The following is a 22,401-nucleotide window of genomic DNA, read 5'->3' as shown; positions in this document are numbered from 1 at the left end:
AGAAATTACCTGAGTTACAATGTAGGCTAGTGGACAAAATATTGCATCCGCTTCAATTTGCGCCCGAAATGCTTCCAATTTTCAAAACCGTGGATCGAGTGACATGGGACAAGATGTTGATCAAGGTTGACGCAGAAAAGGGATGACAAGATGCAAATGTCAGGGGCTTTTTGTCTTATAGTGAACGTAATGCTGGTGTTCCTGATGAAGACGGCTATCACGATGTTGCTGGTGCAAATTAACATGATAAAACGCAACAGTTTATTCAAAAAGTTCTTCTTTGCGACCACGAGATGGCGCTACTATACTAAGTGATTCGCGCTGCATGTGACGCCAAACCGGGCGATTTCTTGCGCTCTTGCCCCGGAAAAGTTAGCGACCTTTCACGCGTGCTGGTTTGTGCTTTTGTACAGTATACTTCCGTGATGAAACTAATTAGCCCGAATTGATGGTCGTGGCCACGGCCACGTGACGTGCAGGCCACCACCTTCCCGCGTAGCCAGCGGTTGGTGTCGATGGCGCCCGTACAGTCCGGTCGCCTTATTCGTCGTGGCAGCAAGGGCAGCAAGTCCAGCAAGTCCAGCCTGGCCTTCGAGAGACCGCGCAATGACAGTACCCGCTACCTGTCCGACGAGGGCATCGGTTCTCAGGCACGTCGTTGGCATGCACCTCCGCTTCCACACCCTAACACGAATTACTCTATGTTTCGGAGCAAAATTGTGTAAAATGCTCTCTAGCGCATATCTTATAGGAGCAGGGTATTCTTTTTAATTCCCGGGATCGATTTTCGGCACTAAATAGATAAAATGATGTACTCTTGGCAAGACAGGCAAATTCTCACTTCAATCAACACTCATTTGATGTAATCAGGGATCGCAGATGACAGTTAACCGCGGCACTAGTAATGTTCAGGTTAGCAATCAGAAGAGATCAAAAAGTTCTGCTAAAATCTTGAAAAATGTCGGAGCTTCGCACTTTTTAAACTTGAAATGAGCTTTTGTCGCCGACGAAATGTATCTCGAAATTTCAGTGATGATAATCTACTCCACAGCTTGCGTAACATATCCTGCTTCTGATAGGGCCTGCGCTGGAAGGCATGTTAATCCCGTTTTACTCCATTATAGCCTGAGCTGGAAGACACGTTTCTCCCGTTTTACTCCATTATAGGGTTATTCGTGTTCAGAGTTCTGTATACTACTTTGCCCGAACACGCTGCAAAGCGAAGTAGGAAAATATCAGTTAATTTATTAGCACTGAGTTAGTTATTTAGGCTCAGCACTACGAATTTCTGAAACCTTTGTTTTTAGTGAAACGCGAATAGAGCACGTGGTGCTCTTACAATTGCGCTCCTACCGAAGCGTGGCTTTCGCCAATGGAATTTCATCCGTCGGTTTTATGATCGGCAGCCTATATGCAATATCAATGTAAGTCCGGCGGCTAGATAGGTAGAAAAAAATATTTTCCTTCTGCGCTGATCTCGGTCAAGTCTGCCAAGCGGTTCACAGGCGATATAACAAATCACTAACGGTATAGTTGCGAATGCGGTACCCGATATGAGGTTTCATTTATTGGCATGGAATATACATGAGTTCTTAACTGTCATGGAGACATCCTGTTGCTAAGTGCGAGACTAAAACGCTTACCAGTAGGTAGGTCAATAGAGAGATTTAGCACACCGTGATCCGCCACCGCGCGTTCCACTGCGCATGCGCAGATCACTTTGATGTCAATAGATGGCGCCACATACTGGATGTCGGCACATAGACCTGCCGCATCGGAACCAACCAGCTTTTGCGCCCTGCCCACGAGTGGTAGTGAGTCACGATGGCGGATCGCGGATCACGGTATGCTAAATCTCTCTAATATCCGTGCTGCAAAAATTTTCCGTGATGCAAAACGTTTGAGAACCCCTGCATTGCGTGCAGTTACGAATTGTGTACGACACTGCTACTAAAGCGTAGATAGCATCAGCAGTGAAAAGGCTAAAGGCTGTTCACCCTTTTTTGGGCTGACAGCGATATCCGAGATTCTGCTCTGAAAGTCTTTCATATACATAAAACGTTCCGAAACTCCGACCAAATTATACAGCGTTAATGTCATACTTCACCATCTCTTGTATATATAGCTACCTGTGACATGACTTTGATTTATATATTCTTGCCGGAATCTCCGCTTAAAGTGTAGTGCATAATTTTCAATGTCGCCTTGAATTTGTGCATGCTCTTCCGCGATGTTGAGAGTCATGCTTTTTTTTGTTTTGTTTTTCATTCTTGATCAGGACGAGATTAAAACGAAGTTTCTTATATTCAACCAACTCGGCAAATTATGTGTGTATATTTTCTTTTGGTGAGGTGCTGTTCTGCTTTTGCCTGCCAGCAGCTTTTTTCCCGCTGTCCTTTAATCAATTATCTGCGGTGGAAAATAAATTATTATTATTATTATTATTATTATTATTATTATTATTATTATTATTATTATTATTATTATTATTATTATTATTATTATTATTATTATTATTATTATTATTATTATTATTATTATTATTATTATTATCATCATCCTTTGTGCTGCAGCACGAAGAACCCATGGTTGTTCCTGCGCACATTGCATAAAGATTGACTGATTTTATTATTATTATTATTATTATTATTATTATTATTATTATTATTATTATTATTATTATTATTATTATTATTATTATTATTATTATTATTATTATTATTATTATTATTATTATTATTATTATTATTATTATACACTGCGAAATATTATTCACGTCCCTTCCTGGGGTAGGACGTGGAGCAGCACAAAGACATCTGCGAAATCGTCATGGACAACGTTTTGCTGATTTTTGTCCTGCTCTCCGTGTTGGCGGGTTTCGCTTTGGGGGCCATACTGGATCCTTCGAACTTATCTGCCCGCCAGGTGAGATGCTCTTATTGCATTATGAATATCTTACGTAACAAACGCTTTCAACGCCAAGTTGCATTGATGAATTGCTTTCCACTTCGCAAAAAGTGGCCACAACGTGCTGCATGGTAGCAAATAAATTCGTTGTGCATACGCAAAGCTATGTTGTTGTTGTTGAGGCTGTAGGAAGAAGGAAAGAAAATGCACGGGCCTGCTACTGGCTCTGTAGCTGAGCCACCTCCGCTGCCTCGTGCAGACAGAAAAGAAAACAGAGAAGAAAGAAAAGGAAGAGGGGGAGAAAGACGCGCGCCGCAACAACGGCCGTCGTCCACCACCCAAGCAGTGGCGGGTGCAATGACAGCCTACAACAGAATAAATTCGGTGGCTGGCTAGCCCCGGAGCCGCGAAGAACCAATACCTCTTTGCCTGCTTCTGATCGCGGATGTCTCGGCTCCCGTCCCTTAGGCCTGCGTGCCGGGGGCGAGGATTGGGGGCCTCCTTATCTGGTGGAAGAGTAAAGTTGTCATCACATCACACCGGCGCTCCTCTGGCTTGAAGGTCAAAATATCTGCGTCGATGACCCTTCGCCAAAAATGGCGTAGTGAAGCTTTCCACTCCAAAAAAATTCCATATGCATTTCTTGACGGTTGTTGGCTCTTTTCGCCAGCCTTGCCCATGCCGTTCGCCATAACGCGCTTGCAGCTGAAGCTGTTGCGGCTTCCTGGCGAGATGTTCGAGCGCTTTCTGCTGTGCGTGGTCGTGCCGCTGTCCATGACGAGCATAGTGAGTGCTGTGGGCGGACGACCGACGGCGCAAGGTGCTCGGCTCACTCTGCGTGCGCTGACCTTCTTCATGCTCACCACGGTCTGGTCCTCCTTGTGCGGCCTTGTCCTGGCGATCCTCATCAAGCCGGGGATCGGCGCCGGCGAGCTGCCGCCATACCCCAAACTGGATGCATCGATGGGCATCGATTCGCTTCTCGATATCCTCAGGCGCGTGGGATCTAGACCACAATAACTCCCGTACTAAGCACCCTAACTATCATTATCGTATTCCACTGCAGCAGCACAAGATAACCTAAATACACTCATTGAAGGATTACGCTCTCTTCCATATCGCTCCTTTGTCTCACTACTTTATTTCAATCACCACCTCACTTCGACCTCTTCATCCGCCCGCCTGACCTTCTGCCACCGCTTGCTACGCTTGTATGCTCTGGGAATCTAGTGAGTTATATGCAGGACATAGCGAGGAGTTCAGTCAGTCCCCTTTTCGATGAATGTGCGTTAGCCATTCTGCTACATTACGTTTCTCTGTTTCATGATAGTGCTTGAGCCTTGCATTAGGTTTGAAATTTTTCCTTTGAACTTACGCCACCTTTATACTGAGCTGTAGCGATTGACAAATAATCGCGCTTAACTGGTTACAAGAAGACAAACTATCAACGAAAGAACAATAGTAAATTGAACAGTCAGCTTGTTCACTGTCTTTCAGCGGTATTAGTGAGATTTGGCTTGCCAGATACGCACCAGTGTAACCTTATAATGGTATGCCGTACCCCTACTGCACACTGATGTTGACATGGATGGATTCAATCCGGCCCCAGCGCCTGCGTGGGAGGGGTCTGGTAAACCGGTATACGTACGTGTACATTGGTATAGCCTTCGGCAAGCTAATTATCTCTACTAGCGATTGAGTTGGTAATCAGTATTTCCCTAAAACGAAGACAAGTCCCACAGCGTGTGTCCTGCAAATCATTAACCCGTAATTTTTCCCCCATCAAATCGACACTAACAGGAACATGATTCCGGACAACTTCGTGGAAGCATTCATTCTTCTGGTGAGTATTACATAGCAGATTGATTGGTACTTGTGTCTATAGGGAATGCTCCTATACTTGCATGGTGGTAAGGCAATACGGTTCCAGAAATGGGGGAAGGGGATCCATGTTATTCTATGGGGACGAATAAATGACGGCTAGATTTAGGAAAACTATAACGAAAAATAATGAAGCGATAAGATCCATTAAATGGTCAAAACCGCAGCTGCATCAACTTAAACCAGCTGTCGCGCATGTGTGGCTCAGCGGATGTAGGAAGTGCGTCAACTGTGCAAAAGCAATGACGCCTTGTTTGTCGTACTTGTTAGGACATCAAGCTCAATGGAATCAGGCGCATTTGCCCGTGTTCTACGAGGGAAAGACGCCTTTATTTTTGCTAGGACATTTGTGACGGTACAGGCTTCGATGTAAGGGTAACGCGCGATAACCATAAACCAGTGCTGAAATATTTCACAGCGAACGCGTATAGATTTGAGAAGTGCGAAGTTGTATATAGATTCAAAATGTAATAATTTCTCATTGGTCGCAAAGAGAGGGCCGTCTAATATACAGACCAAGTATATCCAAAATATAGCACGTGTCCGGACAACCAAGCGATGCCGTCCTAGAGTAACGTACAGTGGACAAAATATATTCGCTCTTGCAAGCAGCCTCTGTCTCCCAGAGCTCGGTAAGACGCCCAAATGACTATACATGCCGCGTTCGCGAGTTTTGTTTTGTTTATTTAATTACTTAAGATGGCGTGCAATGTACTTCTAAAGAAAATAAGACTGAAGGCGTACCCGCGGGTGTTCCAAGTAAATTATTACAGTACCGTTTTTTTTCCCCCTATATAGCCATTTTCGGCTTATGCGTCCTATGTCAGCAATGGACGTCAGCGCGCAGAACTACCTTAAATCGTGGCGTTGTTTTTTTTCGTCCATCGTCTGCATCGAGCACCTTTTTATTTGTGGCCTTCCTGCGTAGCGTATTTTGGTGTCACATCCCACTTAAGCCCAAACTCTGGGAGAGAAACGCTACTGCAACAGACTACATTAAAGACTGAGGCACGGCACGTACAATTTTGTGGCATAGATACTGCGCATCGTTATGACGTAACCCGTTTACTGAGAATTTAATGCCAATACACGGTTTTTGACGTTTGCGAACGGACGTGAGGCAGGACATGATAGTAAGCCCTAAAGCGCACTTCCGGCATCAATGGCACGACGTGTGAGGAGGCACCGATAACGCACGCACAGACGACGCGTACGTCTGCCGCAGTGACTGAAAAATTCACTGATGCAGACGATGCATATGTGATGAGGCATCCCGCGCGGTGTTGGGTAAGCTTGGCGCCTTTGTTCGCACTTCATCTTTATAGAAAAAACAAACAAATTCGCCCTCTTGAATTCTTCAACTGAGAAATAGTTTTGGGTTCAATTGCAGTGTGGCCAAAAACAGGAGTGCACTTAAGTAGGCTTAGGTGCGGAAATGCGAAAGCATTGCGTGTCCCGTGCCTAGTTCCGTTATGAGCTTGTTCTGCGTTTTGTTGCTTTTCCGACGTTCCCAACTTTTATTTTGATATTTTATTTATGTGACAGTTCCATTTTCAATTTATATTTTTACTACTTTTGTTTTCTTCTTTGATTACTGTTTAGCATGCTTAATTTTTTTTTTTCATTTTTCACTTTTTAATTGTTGATTAACGTTGTGGCTCGGTTCCACGAATTTCTTGGCTGTTGTGATCCCATGACTCGCGACCATTTGCAGGGGTCAAGTTTTGCTGGTAACTTACGGCCTCAGATTTGGCTCCTCGTGAGGCGCATAAGACTTTCGCTTAAAAGCTTTTGCCAAAGTCATGCGCACCTCCTTGAGCAATAATGATAAGGAGGTTCGTGCTGAAATGCTCAACGCTGCAAACTCTAGCTAACGCTTAATTGCTCAAACATGCGCGCTTGTGCCTTGTTTAAAACGGCCGCGACCTCAGAATTGAGTAGTTCTAACGCCACACCCAATCTTGCTTCGATCCGTCACAGACACAGACCACCTCCGCGACCAGCAACAACACCAAGTCGTCAGTGCAGTTCGACAGAGGCCATCCTCCTCCGGGCAGCGTCGTAGGCGAGTTACTACTTTGCTGGAGTGCTTTCTATGCGTAACGTACCTAAGATTGATCGTTGTATTAATGTCCATGTCCTTCGAATCTTTAAAATAACTTAATTTAGCTGGGAACACACTAAAGGCTTGGTTTATGGGGTTTAACGTCCCAAAGCGACTCAGGCTATGAGAGACGCCGTAGTGGAGGGCTCCGGAAATTTAGACCATCTGCGGTTCTTTAACGTGCCTGACATCGCACAGCACACGGGCGCCTTGCTTTTCGCCTCCATCAAAAAGCGGCCGCCGAGGCCGGGATTCGATCCCGCGTCCTTGGGAACAGTAGTCGAGCGCCGTAACCACTGCGCCACCCCGGCGGGTCTCATTGCAAAATTATAAGCCCTCTATGACTACACAATGTCATAGGCAAGCTGTGTATTTTTTGGCATAAAATGTAGCTATACTACTACATTTATTTAACGTTTATTAGGTTCTTACCTTACTCCTTTACTGCCTTTTATACTGCACCTCACTTGTTGTTGATACTCTTTAAGCTTTGATAAGTCCTGATTCAACATCCTGATAATCGCTTAGGCCTACGGTTAAAAATTAGGTGTAGTGGTTAAACCTAGTGTGAAGCGATCGATCATGCATGTCTCGCCACGCAGCTGCTCACGCGTAAAGCTAATTCCCACGTCAGTTACCCTTTGACCTTGACCTTTGGTTGGAACATAGCTACTAAACGTGGATGTGGCTTAAGTTCCAATTTGACCTCGAAGCTGTATGAAGGTCATCGGAAGCACACGGTGACCTTGGCTTTACTTCTTGTAGTGAATTCTATAGCTTCGAAATCGGTTATGCTATTTGTACTTTGCTTGTGCGGCCTAAGAATTTTATCTCACTTTAAATTGCTATCTACAGAAGGCGCCGAGGAAGCAGTGGTTCAGGGCAAGGTGACTGACACCAACGTCTGTGGCTTGCTGTTCTTCTCGCTGATGGTCGGATTCGCCCTGTCCCGGTCGTCGCCAGCCGGTCCTCAGCAGACGACATTCAGTACCATCAGTTCCCCGGATGCGCCGACATCCGGGAGGGCACGCACCAACATGCTGCTGCGCGTGTGCCGTGTCCTCAGCCTCAAGTTCATGCGTATGTCCGAGATGACGCTGTGGTACACGCCCTTCGCGGTGAGCGTGCTCATCGCCGCGGACATGTCACGCGTGGAGAACCTCTCCCGAGTGCTGTATCACCTGGGTCTGTACGCCTTCACTGTGCTCCTGGGTCTCTCGTTCCACGGCTTCCTCTTCCTGCCCATCCTGTATTTGTCCAAGGTAATTAAGGCGCTGCTATGTACGGGAGGAAGGGGCATCATGCAACATTCTATTGTAGCACAATGCACGCATTTGGACAATGGAATCGCCGGTGGTCTTTTTGGGTGAACAGCGCCTGACAAAAGAATGCCAGAACAAGGACGGACCGGACAGTACCAGCATCACGCATAACGCATCTTTGCAAAACAATACGGGTGCTGTTCTGTCACACTGTGTACCAGAAAATGGTGAGCTAATTGACTTGTCAGTATACTTTGTGTCTTCTAGGCTCTAATAACTTTAAAGTTAGTGTCTTTAAAAACGAGTTCTAACCTTGCGGTGTCCTCGATTTAGGCTTGTAGAGAATGTCAGGAGGTGACGCACCAGCTTATTTGTATGTCGGTCCCTTTGGACGCCTCGCACTGTAGCAGCGTGCCTTTGGTAGGGGCTGTTTTAACATCCGCGTTATAATTATGCAGCCCAAGGTCGTTACGCCTCCTCGGTAGAGTTGTGCGGCGTACGGTTTCCAAGCAAGAGGACACGGGATTAAATCCCTGCTTCACCGGCCGCGTTATGATAGAGGTGCAGCGCAAAATACGCCTGCGTTTCCTTGCGAAGTTAGTGCACTTAAAGCGGCCTAAGTTTTTAGAAATTGCTCGGAACGGTTAGATAAGCCCTTTTTATTGTGCTGTTATCACAGGTACGAGCAATTTAAAAGCAAGAACTTCTAATTTGCTCAGAAAATGTGTTATTATTTCCGAACTAAACATGATGAGGTAAGATAGAAATAATCCAAAAACGTAAATATCAATTCTTAACAATAAACTATTTAAATTATCAGTTCTTCCCTTCAAGGAAGAGAAAGTGATGTCGTAGTAGTGGAAGGTTCCGGATTAATTTCCACCCCCAAAACGTATGTGTCCGCACGGTTCCGGGCTCGTATGGACAGGATTTAATGTTCGTTGATATCAGGAACTGGGGTGGTATTTCAAGCTTCTATTTCTTTTTCATTCCATTTTGTCGAGTGTCAGCATAATGACAGGATGAGACAAAGAACGAGCGACCAGTGACAGAAATCAAGATAGCGGATCCCGTCGTGAGGGCTAGCTACAACCACTGGTCACACAAAGTGGCTAATAACTGGCATCGTCACGCAGCCAGTGCAGAGGTGCGGTCGCTGTTGGTTCGGCCACTTGTCATGGATACGTGAGAAGGATCCCCACTGAAAAAACCCTTATGATTTTTGTATAGGTCACATATGAATTCATATAGGACACACATCAATTCTTATGGGGGCAAATTAACACCTTATGTAGCACATATATAGCGCTAGGTGTAGTTCATATGGGTAGTGATATGTGGTCACATGGGTCCCATATTGTACCTATATGCATACGTATTGTAGGGCATACGGATTATATAGGCTCCGGGGATAAGGGTGTACGGTTCATACAGGTGCTCATATATCAACCAAACTTGGATCATCAGTGGGTCATGTTGCCGTATCTGATGCAAATGACATAATTTCGGCCCTCACACGTAAACAACGTAGAACTTTAAACTATGACATAGGTGCAACGTTTCTCCAGATTACCAAGTTATACTATACACTGATGGTACAATCTGTCAGTCTCCTCAGTTCTGTATAGAGGGAAGCTGCTGCAGAAACGACACAGCGAGACAAATAATAATGAAGTAGTTACAATGGTCGTTCGGTCGCACGGCACTAAATAAGCATTCATGAAAAGATGGTGCTTTTGGATTGTTGATTAAGGCCACAAGCAATACGATTATGCTTATGTACATTGTATGAATGGTTGCAGTTAAAGCACTATAGTTCCGAATGATGGAATCATGGATGTCGTTAGGAAAAAATTTCAATGATGCAATTCATTTCCAAGAACAAGACAAATATTCAGCTTCCACATTGACATGCAAATACTAAAAGCAGACATCTGCACATACGACTCAGATATGGACAATTACCTAATAAAAGCAACAAATACCAAGAACCTAACAGACCATGTATTGTTGTACACGTCAAATATATAGCAAAGAAAATTTAGAAGGGAGCTCATTTTCCCGGATATGGCAAAGAAATATAATGCAGTTTTGAATACTGCACTGTAAGGTACTTAGAATTGACAAGGGATTCAGCAGTGCATTTGAACCATTTTGGAAAACTATACTGGAAACGTATGCTCACGCTTCTCATAGTAAACAAAAAGGCAGTGTTTTAATTTTATTAGCCTTACTTCAGCCCTCATAATTATTGAGCGATGTGAAAATTAATTTTGGTTTCTTCTCTCAGCGCAGGAAACATTCAAAATGATGTAGAGATCTTGTCGACTTGGAGAAAGCTATAAATGATCTAAAAAGAAAAAGTTTCGAAGTTCAGGCTTGAAACCCACGACTTCTTGTCACCACCGAGATTGTGACAAAGGCCAGCGGGATTCTTAAGCCTGCGTTACGACTGGGAATGGGCGATGAAGATGCAGCAAATGAAGCCTGGACCGCGGATCTCTGACGAGCCACGAGGTGTCAACTCGCCACTCGAGTCATGCCCTCGGTCACAGGCTCTTTGCTGAGCCTCTATCACCCTTCGCAGTTGTCACATTCGATGCTAGGAAAGAAGGTCATGCACCATCCTTGTTAAGTTCTCATTTGCGCCGGGCTTCGTCTCCCAACAAACGCACGAGGAAAGGAATATGGAAGCTTGTGCAATGTCGGCCTCTGCATTGATATTTGAACGTTTAGTTCTAAGCGTTCAATTCACATCAAATGTATTACATGATAAAAAAAAACCGAGCACGAAATTAAATTAAAAGTACATTAATTAAATTATCTTCCCGGAACGGTTTTCGTTTTGTCGTGAAGAAATCGGCGCTTTTCAGCCAGGTTTCTCGGAAAGGAAAAGTAGCGATTTCCTCTCCCCTGCTGCCTCCTTATAGGCTGGTGTTCATTAAGTATCGTTGCTTTTTTCCTTTAGTTTGCCCTCAAACCCTTTTGTCGACTTAGGACAGGTAGTAACCGCAGATCCGGACCAGTTCTTCTTAAGTTGAGGACAACCCAGAGGGCTATGGAACGAAAAATGCTAGGGGTAACATTAAGAGATAGAAAGCGTGCAGAGTGGGTAAGAGAAATAACTCAAGTTACCGACATTCTACTAGAAATTAAGAAGAAGGAATGGACATGGACAGGAGATGTAGTGCGAAGAGAGGATAACCGATGGTCGTTGAGGGTAACAAACTGGATTCCAAGGGAAGGAAAGCGTAGCAGGGGACGGCAGAAAGTTAGGTGGGCGGATGAGATTAAGAAGTTCGCAGGGGTCAAGTGGATGCAGCTAACGCAGAACCGGGTTAAGTGGAGAAATATGGGAGAGGCCTTCGCCCTGCTGTGGGTATAATCAGGCTGATGATGATGATGATGATGAAACCCTTTTAAAGGTAATTGTCCAAAGAACCTGACGAAATATGAAACTTTCCAACGCGCTTTTTTTTTTTCAAACTGAACGAATTTCTACGCAATCGGCAAAGAGGTTTTGCTTTTGAATGTGACTCACATGGTGTTCGCAAATGCAGGTGCGCTCTCGTCACACGAGCTCGTTCTTCTTGAGCTTGGTGCACCCGCTAGCCATAGCGTTCGGCACGTCTTCCTCTTTGGCTGCGAGCCCCGTTGCCATGGCGAGCTTGGAGAAGAAGGTCGGCCTGGACCCGGACGTGGTTCGCCTGGTCATCCCGCTGGGCGCCGGCGTGAACCGAAACGGCACTGTCCTGTACGGGACGGTGGCCGCCATGTTTGCGGCCCAACTGCAGGGCGCCGAGATGGATTTCGTTTTGCTGATTACGCTTGTAACCGCTTCCTGTGTGGCCACAGTCGGCCTGTACGGTCTGCCGCCCGCCTACCGAGGTATGTACATGCGACGTTGGCAGACACTAGCGACAGTGTAAACATACGACTCGTATAGAACGACGAGACACTGTCCAGGGCCACTACCTCCGTGGCAAGGGCCAACAGAAAGTGACTACGATAGGTACAACGCATTGTACACTATTCGTCTTTATGGCTGCACCTTCTGCCGATCCCACCATGTTCATAGACACCACAATAACTAAATGCATTTTAGAAAAGGCTTACATGGCTGACTTTGCATCCACCGACACGAGTAACTTCACTTCCACTTCCAGCACTTTTCATTCTTTGCCGCATTTGGTGATTTACCAAGGCGCCCATGTGCTGTGCGATACCAGTGCACGTTAAAGAACCCTGGGTAGTCGAAATTTCCAGAGTCCTCCACTACGGCGCCTCTGATAGCCTGAGTTGCTTTCGGAAGTTAAACCTTATAAAACCAAACAAAACCAAGACCTTCTGGAAGGCGCTGAGTTGATTTCGCGTCGAAGTCAGCCTCCATCTAGGCCATGGGTGCTGCTCGCAATGATTCCTACTATCTTAAGCCTTGGCGGAAGTTTCGCTAGCTTTGGCCTCGGAGAGCCACGCCGTTTCTGATTAACATCCTTAAGGCGGAGCTTAACTGCATGGAATCGCACACCATTTCAACTGATATACAAGGTGATTTGCGCCTGCGTAGTATAGAGAGGAGCAAGATGGCTGTACATAAATGATATTGGCTTCTTTAGAAGGAGTCTTTGAAGGGAAGCAATTTCAGCCATTTTGGGTTGTGGGGCATAAGTGGTATTTGCATTCCGTATGTATCATGATATACAGGTAGTTTCACGTATCTAAAGGTAACGCAGATCAAGAACGGTACACCGAAGATGGTTAAGCTAACGACGTGATACTAGCAGCCACGTGACACTCCACTGAGTTTTTTATTTATATTCTGCGTAAATAGGTAATTACTTCAGATGATTCAAGCATGCAAAATCATCCTTTTTTTCGTCAAAACCGTTTCGTTCACCTATTATCTAGGTTAAGGAAAAGCCGATTCAACTGTGGCAGCAACGTATCTCATACGCGGGCCTTTTTGCAGGTATTTCTAGGAATATTTATTGGAAAAGCAGCACGGGCAAGAACAAGGAGCGACACAACGTTTACTGCACTTGTCCTTCGTCGATCCACTTCTTACGATAGTTGTAAAAAGCCAACTCGCCTAGGAATATACCGTAGCAGCGCTTTCTTTGGACGATGATAGCGGTGCAAAAAGAAGAGACGGCGGCCGCTTGCTCCTGTATATTACTGGAAATATTTTTTTTTTCAATTTTCAATTTAATTCATTCAGATGGATGAGCATTTGCAAAGTACGGTCAATGCATGCAGCAGACAGGGCACTGGCTTGGGCACCGGTATCAATCAGGAACACGCTGCCGGTGGTCTTAATATAGTTACATAGAAGAGGCGACATGGTTCGATGCTTTGACCACCCGTCCATCTGCCACCAAACCCGAGCGGGCACGGTTGCATGCACATAGTACTTACTATACATTCCTGAATATGGTAGGTGTGTAAGTAAATGGAGCGGCACACTCAAGCAGCTGCTTCCTGATATCCCGGTTGAAGGTCTTTCGACGCGGGCAACACATGACGCGGCTTCATCGAGTGCTGCAGTTGCCAATCCTCCGCCCCTTTACTACACGAATACACCACCGACACACTCTTCACTTGTCGCTCTGCTCCTCGCTTGGAAGCCGCCGGGGCGGCGCAGTGGTTACGGCGCTCGACTTTTGTTCCCAAGGGTGCGGGATCAAAAAATTCCGGCCTCAGCGACCACTTTTCGATGGAGGCGAAAAGCAAGGCGCCCGTGTGCTGTGCATCATCAGTTCACGTTAAAGAACACCAGGTGGTCGAAATTTCCGGAGTCCTCCACTATGCTATCTCTCATAGCCTGTGTTGCTTTGGGACGTTAAATACCACAAACCTCTCTTGGAGGTAAGGAGGAGAACACTGTAGTAGCGCCCTCTCTAGATGCAAAAGCTCCGGAAAAAGAACAGGCAGGAAGCGACGTGCCGTGAACGCTCGGGCTACAAGTTGGTTCGGAGTTGAAAAAACAAAGAGCATTTGGCTTCGGGTCCTGCCTCCCAAAGGCGCTCTACAATAACTTGCCCCATGTTCATTTATAATACAAGAGGCCCCTTTCCCTCCACAGTTCATTGTCGTCTTGTGCTCTCTATTAATCTACTAAACTCACGAAATTCAGCTTCGGACACAGTATCTTACCTTTTGAAGTTCTAGCTGCCTTCGGACCACCCACGCCGGCGAAGGGAACCAGAATAAGCGCAGTTATACACCTCGTGTTTGTCCGTCGTCCGCCAGCGCTGCTCTTGATTCCTTGAATGATTGTAACTAACTCAGCCTTAGCCGCACACTCTGGTGCGTTTTTCAAAAGCCGTGAAATGTTGAAAAATAACCACCCGTGACAGCGCTTCTTCGCCGCCTTGCCGTGCTGTAACGCTGCCATCCGCGTTTTGAATGAACCGTGCTGACCGTCTTCAAGTGAGCGTCGAATGACGCTGTCGAATCAGCATGCCCTCTTGAAAATGCGTCAGCACATTGTTTCGAAACATGGTGAAGCTGTCGTCATAATATAAGGTAAGGCCACTGTCGTCACACAGACAACACGAGGAAGAAAGGAAAAGCGGTGGAAGCCGCGTAGCTTAAGACAACCTCCTTTATCTATTTCTTAATCTTTGTACGGCCCCTCGAAGTGAGCTATGTCGGCTCACTTGATAATGCACGCTTCGTTCGTTCAAAGTTACAGTATGTTACGGCAAAAGAGTAATCACGTTCGTCTTTTTTTTTTTTTTTACCTCGCAAGATTTCTTTAAATGCCGGAAAGAAAGGCCCTCCTTAGGTGCGGACGTAAATAAACGAAACCCGCTGTTTCCTACCATTTGGAAGCACGCCTTCTCGGCAGGACGCAAAGAAGCATTATTTATTCATAAGAAAGCGCACGATCAACTACCGCATGTACTAGATACTACAGCTACCGGTTTCAGTTACGCAAAGCGTGAATAATACTAAAGGCAATAGCTTTCTCTATGTATGTTTGTTTGTACCTAATCGTTAATTTATTAATGGATATAGTATATCTGAACCTTTGTGCAACGTAGGAAGACTTGCTTGCACCTGGAACAAATCATAAAAAAATTGGGTACATTAATCAGTTAATTAAACAATTTACAAGAGTTTAAAAACATGTTTTGTGCTACCTTGAGCTGCGCGTGACGAAAGCTGACAACGTCTCGCTAGATTGAAGTGTCTGCGACGTGGCACATTGTTTTTAATTAGCTGGTCTCTACTTTTGTGAACGTTATGCATAAAGGCAAATAAGAGAAAAAGAGACGGCGTCCCAGTAGTGTGAGAAGTCGGGAAGGGATTGTATCTGCCCCAAAACCGATTCGAATCCCGCTAAATTAGCTGTGGTGGAGCCTATTTTCTGTTTGGCTCAAGTTTAGTTTAGTTTTGCTTCGGCGTGACCGTCAGCGCAGTTTCTGTAGTGCGGACTAGTAATGTTCGCCAAGAATTAGAGGTTAAGATTTGGTAGAAAAATTAGACTGCTTCAATGTGACAACGCGAAAACATTAGTGCGCAACACCTGTTTCGTCTTCAAATCTGTCCGCCTTTTAACAGACAATATACAAAAACTACAGCTATACAAACTCGGGTCATTCGGCTCACATTCGATCACGCATGTATTCCGGAAGGGTTTAGAACAAGTACCCGAAGCGGCCTGTGGCAACCTGGTATGCAGCCTTAGCTCGTGTTCTTGCACCCGCTTGTTGTTGCAGTGTGTAAAGTGTTGCCTCTTCTTCTCGTTATCTCATCTAGTCGTCATGGTCACGTTGGCATTGTTCGCCATCGTTGCCGTATCTCAGCCATCTCAGCCTCTTGCTGGTGTTTTTGTCGCATTGTCCAGGTCTCTAGTAGTCATTCCTTGTTGCCATGGCGTCGAATACGCATATAACAATGTAACATGCTAAAAAAAAAAGACATTTTGCTCACATTAAGCTATCCTCACAGCAAGCACATCTTGTCTATGTGGACAGTCCACTTTCTATGTGTGTAATAATACGTGAGTTTGGGAAGAGCAGACAGCGTAGGAATACAAAGGGGTAGTCTTAAAACTTGGATCGTTGATGGGGTTTAACGTCCCAAAGCGACTCAGGCTATGAGAGACGCCGTAGTGGAGGGCTCTGGAAATTTCGACCCCCTGGGGTTCTTTAACGTGTACTGACAAATCGCACAGCACACGGGCGCCTTGCTTTTCGCCTCCACCGACAAGAGGACGCGGCTGCCGGGATTCTATTCTGCATCCTTGGACGCAGTAGTCGAGCGCCCTAGCTACTGCACCACCGCGTCATAAGTTTTACAGCTTTATTTTGTAGGTTCCAAAAATGTCAATGCAGTGTCTTGGTAAAACGCTTGAATCTAAAAAATTTCGTTCGCAGCCGAAAAATGAAGCCTTTACGGTACCATTAAAGAACAAAAACTTCTAAAATTCTAAAAGACGCTTTGTTACTGCGATGAGAAGCCATCTCGTAGCAATGGGAAACCCTCTGTTTATTCGATGATGCCGCGACGGCTACGTATTGTGTGAAAGACTAAAACACTTTGGCTTCAATACTTTTTTACCAAAACTGTATTACCGTTAAGCGTTAAGATAAATTGAATTTTCTCTGATAGCGCCATGAAACGAAACTATATACTTAATCGCAACACAACTATGTGAGACTGAAGGTAGTAATTACAAGATATGCTGACGATTGCTGAGAAGGAAGAGGTCGTTCCGAGTTAAATGGTTCGAAGAAACGACCGTGGTCAGAGTCAAGTTTTTCGAGTGCTGAATATTATATCTTTAATGTACATTCTTGGGCGCGTCGATCGTCTGCGTAACTGAGGAAATAACAAAATTCAATGTGCCCACTTTGAAGCGAGATGGCACGTCAAATGGAACGCCGCAGAACTCTTTCAACTTCCCTTTTTCGTTTTCTTACATTCACGTGGCGGCATTAGGGCGAATCAGAATCAAATGTGCATTTTCTAAAAGCACGAGTAACAAATGCCCCTTCCACGAACTACTTCCCGGGCACTCTTTCTGAACTTTCTCGCTGAGGCCGCTAGGTGGCCACGGATGATCTGGAGTAGCAAACAGGCTCGCACGCATACGTCTATGGGCCGCAGCTTTCCATTCCTCCATGCGTCCGCGCCCCGCCGGGGTGGTGCAGTGGTAAGACGCCCGACTACTGTGCCGGAGTTCCCGGGTTCGAACCCGACCGCGGCGGCTGCGTTTCGATGGAGGCGAAACGAAGAGGCGTCGTGTGCTGTGCGATGTCAGCGCACGTTAAAGATCCCCAGGTGGTCGAAATTACTCCGTAGCCCTCCACTACGGCTCCTCTTTCTCTCTTTCCACTTTCATTCCCACCCTCCTCCCCTCCCTTACGGCGCGGTTCGGGTGTCCACAGAGCAAGTGTGACAGTTACTGCGCCTTTCCCTTCCTGTGAACCAATTTTATTTATGCGTCCGCTGGCTTAATTCTTACCGCTGCCGACGAGGGAGAGAGTTTTTGTACAATATGGGTAGAGAGCCTTGAACAAAGACTGACGGCTTTTTGGAATAATAGGGCTGGTAAAGCCTTTGATATAACACAATCCGCTCTTTAAGGTCACTGAAAAATGTTCTACTTCGCCGGAGCGATGGGGTCAAATTTATCACATATGACGTGATGAATTTCGCGTAGTTGTCCGAACCTAAAAAGGCGCCTTCTTGCTTCCATAGCTGAGCAGGTTGTCATATGGCATCGCAGGTGCGGCTCTTACGGCTTTGTTGTTGGCCGTGATGGGACTGCCATCCGATCAAATGGGCTACATGACCGTCGTGCACTGGTTCCTGGACCGCTTCTGCAGTATGGTGAACCTCATGGGCGACTGCGTCGTCGCTGCCATCTTGCACGAACTCCCGCCGAACACGTCACAGGACCTGCGCTCATTGTCCTCACGCAAAGCCAGCAGTGGCCCCACAGCTTTAAAGGAACGCCGGTCGACGGTTGTCATCAGCCCGCCACTTCAGCGAAGACCTAGAAACGCCGCGAAATGAACCTTCTCTGACAGCGGCTACTCAACTACTCAGGCAGTCGAGTGCTTCCCGTTTTGAGGGTATAAAAATACAACCGACAAGTTTGGAAAAAATAATATCCTGAAGGCCAAAATCGAATGCGTAAAATATGTGTATTCGATTATTATGAAGAATACTCACTTGCCCAAGTGTCGCAGTTTATTAGCGTGCTTCGTTTGATTACGGAAGATTGCAGTTCGAATCACCTTATTAATGACGCTTACTTGGCTTTTGTAACCGCGGAAATTGGAGAACAAAAATGATAATTTCTTCTTGGGCTGTGTTCTCCTTGAGGTTGCATTCGGTAATGCTTTCGAGTCACCACCCTACTAAAAAACCTAAGTTTCTACGGGGCAATAACCTCAATCTCATCTAATCGCATAGACTCTCATACGATGCACATCATTATCACAAAATATCGTACATAATGTATGATAATGTGCAAGAAACTATGAGACCTTATGCAATTATATGCGACTTGTATGTGATTTCTGATGTGAATTGAGTGAGATTCTGTGAGAAAATGTGAGGGTATTGCCTCATACATTTTTTTCAGTAGGGCAGTCTCGCTTAAACTAAGAGTTCGAAAGCTACTTCTCTCCCCCTGTTTCTTTTTAAACCTTCAAATAACTATCTTCTGCTCGCAAATGGTTTACAGAACGTGCTCTCTACCCTTTAGGTCGTACTCTTAAATGTCCTGCAGCAGGCGAGAGCCTGAAGTTGATTGCGCATGCACAAAACACATGATCGTCAGTTGGTCGGTGAATGTCCGATCCCTTCACGGTTGGGAGATACGCACTGACATGCACACTTCATTTTGTCGTTAGTTCCCATTCAAGGAGTGGATGGCCGCACGCTTCCTTCAGCGTTGTGGACAACGACTATTTTTTTTCTTTTAACCCGGCTTCAAGAAGGCATTAAAATAGTGCACCGAAAGCCGAACAATTCAAATATAAAACCAAAACATGCTTCTCATTCGTACCTGGCGAACAATTGCATTGTGACACTGTGGTTTTCTATATGGTGCCTACCTGTAAATTGGATAGTGATGCGTTTTTTTTTTTTTTTTAATGCAGAAACATTAATACCGGCATTCTTCGATTTCACCGGGGTGGCTTAAAGCCTACCACTCAAAGAAAAAGGACTTGTCAAGATAGTTACCGCAGTCCGCGAAGAAATATGCAGAACAGTTTTAAAAATACAAAATATTTTGTGGGTTTTCTTCAACGTCAGGTTTCCTGTTGTCGGTAGTTATTTAGTCTACTAAATAACATGTCTACTTAGGACAGGTAGTAACCGCAAATCCGGACCATGAAAGGGAAATAACAAGGAGGATAAGACTGGGATGGAGCGCATTTGGGAAGCACTCCCAGATTGTGACTAGCAGCTTACCGGCTTCGCTCAAGAGGAAAGTATACAACAGTTGCATCTTACCTGTACTCACCTATGGGGCTGAAACGTGGAGGCTAACCAAGTGAGTTATACTTAAGTTGAGGACAACGCAGAGGGCTATGGAACGAAAAATGGTGGGGGTAACATTAAGAGATAGGAAGCGTGCAGAGAGGGTCAGAGAAATAACTCAGGTTACCGACATTCTAGTGGAAATTAAGAAGAAATGGGCATGGGCAGGAAATTTAGCGCGAAGGATAACCGATGGTCGCTTAGGGTAACAAACTGGATTCCAGGGGAAGGAAAGCGTAGCAGGGGGCGGCAGAAAATTAGGTGGGCGGATGAGGTTAAGAAGTTCGTAGGGGTCAAGTGGATGCAGCTCGCACAGGATCAGGTTAATTGGAGGAATATGGAAGAGGCCTTCGCCCTGCAGTGGGTATAGTCAGGTTGAGGAGGAGGAGGAGGATGATGATGCGCTAGTACATTTCCGTTGAGACTACACAAAATTTTGATGTTACTACAGAAATGTGTTCACAATAGGAATTCAACATCAAACATTGCACAGAAATTCTATTGTGACATTCTATTGTGACTGTTCTGTTGGCTTTTTGACTGAGGAGAAACAATTCATTCTGTCGTTGACGGAAGACATTGCGCCATTTCTAAATCTCTCCATCGCATCAGATTTTCATTGCTCACCTTATGATAGAGAAACCTGTCGTTATTCAGGCCCTTTTGTGCAAAACACAGTTCCAAGTACCTTTGGGAGAAAGTGTTACTTTCTTTAGGCGTCCGAAAAAACAACCGTCTTGGCAAACCACGCAAGGTGAGCTTTTGTACCACCACGCAGTGGTCGCCGTGAGAACATTGTGAAATGGTGAAATATTAAAGCGTTTACGTGCGAAACACCTCATTAGCAGAAACGATACTGAAACCAAATAACGTATTTCTCCGACCAGTATACTTTTCAGTGCAGTTAGTCCTTGCTACGAAGTACATCGTGGTGACGTCTTACGGCACTATAACTTGAAGTTATATGATCTTTGCCAATTTGTGAACGTGCTGTTGCACATATAGTTCTCTACTGTAGCTCAAACAAATCCAGCGGTCAAGCCCACAGTCACTTGTATGTCGGAATTGCTTACAAAAGCTTTCAATAGACCCCGCTGGGGTGGCGCAGTGGTTACGGCGCTCGACTACTGTTCCCAAGGACGCGGGATCGAATCCCGGCCTCGGCGGCAGCTTTTCGGTGGAGGCGAAAAGCAAGGCATCTGTGTGCTGTGCGATGTCAGAGCACGTTAAAGAACCCCAGGTGGTCGAAATTTCCGGAGTCCTCCACTACGGCGTCTCTCATAGCCTGAGTTGCTTTGGGACGTTAAACCCCACAAAACCAAACCAAACCAAACCAAAAGCTTTTAATTGTGCTCGCCCTGTCAGTATTGCACCAATACGTCCGCCTGGACAGATTAGGCGGCATCGAAGGCAAGAGAAGGAACCACGATCAAGGCTGGGAACGAGCTACAAGAAAGTCCAGTGCACAGCCGCCAGTGTGGCCAAGGTTGTGGATCTTTCTGGATTATGACTCCGTAAATAAATAAACAATTTAAGAAAAAAAAATATCAGTCTGCGACGCTATAATCCAGTGATCGGTTTTATTCGATTCTATAACATTCACATTATAAGCATCACTTAAAAAGTAACGAGGGTGTGTCTCGGCTCAACAGGTGACAAACAGCTGGAGGACAGAATATCGAAAGGAGTACAATCATTCTCTAAATTAGGTTGTTCTCATTAACGTTTTCTTTACCATCTGGCGTCAAAACGTTTCCAAGCTGAGCGCGGGGTACAAGACGATCTCCGTAGATGCAGTCACTTTGAAATGCGAACTCCAGTAGCATGCATTACATACTCGATCTTGCACGATGAGGATGCTCTATCGGGTGAGCAGGGTGCAAGTGAAATAAAGAAGACACAGTGTAATGGAGGTTTAATTCTTCTGTGAAGAAATAAGCATTTACAGGCACTCAAAACACACGTGACACAAGTCGATACGCGGACCCACGTCCGTGATTTGGCACTTTGTGAAGCACAGACGTGTGTTGAGAGCTCGTCGCAAGCTCTTCTTAAACGATTTTTTTATACAAAGGAAACTCTCTGTGGGTGCCTTCGTCTATCACTTTGGTGTATCACCCCAGACCTGTTTCGAAAAAGGCTTTTCACCCTAGCTATGAACAACGGTTAAGTGCAGTCACTTTCAACATGAGAACAATATTGAGCGGAATTTGGTGCGAGTAAATCAGGCTGGCGGAACACCGACGTCGTTTTCGCGACGTCAGAGCTCGCAAATCAGAAAAAAAAATGTCGATGCTTTTTATCCAGTGGCTTCAGAACGCCCTGAAGATTTTGAAATAACTGTTGCTGGTGTGACAAATGAGACATAACTAGTGCTGGTGTAGCAAACAATACGTAGTCTTTGAAATGCCAACAGGTCACGTTAACAACTTGCACATATATACAAGATTACAAACTAACCGGCTGGAGAAAAGCGCAAACTACTTTTGTCGACTAATAGACGGAGACTTTTTTTTTTTTTTTTACATTTTTCCCCGCCTGTAAACGTCGACAGTTATGAGTAAGCTGCTTTGTTAGATGCCACCTTCGGTACGGTAAGTGTTTATTCCTGTACATCAACGTCGTAATTAGGTTTCATCAGTTTATTTTGTAATGTGCTCCAGGGCTCATTTTTCCCGTCTAAACTTTTTTAGCAATGTATGCAACAGAAGAACTCTTATAATACCTTTCAACACTGAG

General features: G+C 45.3%; 1 protein-coding gene across 1 annotated transcript; it reads left to right on the top strand.

Moving 5' to 3' along the window:
• The first annotated feature begins 515 nt into the window (after positions 1-515).
• On the top strand, positions 516-18,183 carry LOC146182389 (excitatory amino acid transporter 1-like). The gene is made up of 6 exons (XM_084575944.1): positions 516-650; positions 3,613-3,906; positions 6,769-6,853; positions 7,748-8,154; positions 11,715-12,042; positions 17,894-18,183. Exons 1-6 carry the CDS (start codon positions 516-518, stop codon positions 18,181-18,183), a joined length of 1,539 nt encoding a protein of 512 aa, XP_084432070.1.
• Positions 18,184-22,401: the final 4,218 nt, after the last annotated feature.

Source organism: Amblyomma maculatum, chromosome 8, assembly GCF_055883805.1.
Source record: "Amblyomma maculatum isolate TAMU_Amacu chromosome 8, ASM5588380v1, whole genome shotgun sequence".
NCBI lineage: Eukaryota > Metazoa > Arthropoda > Arachnida > Ixodida > Ixodidae > Amblyomma > Amblyomma maculatum.
This window is presented reverse-complemented; position numbering and strand designations above follow the sequence as displayed.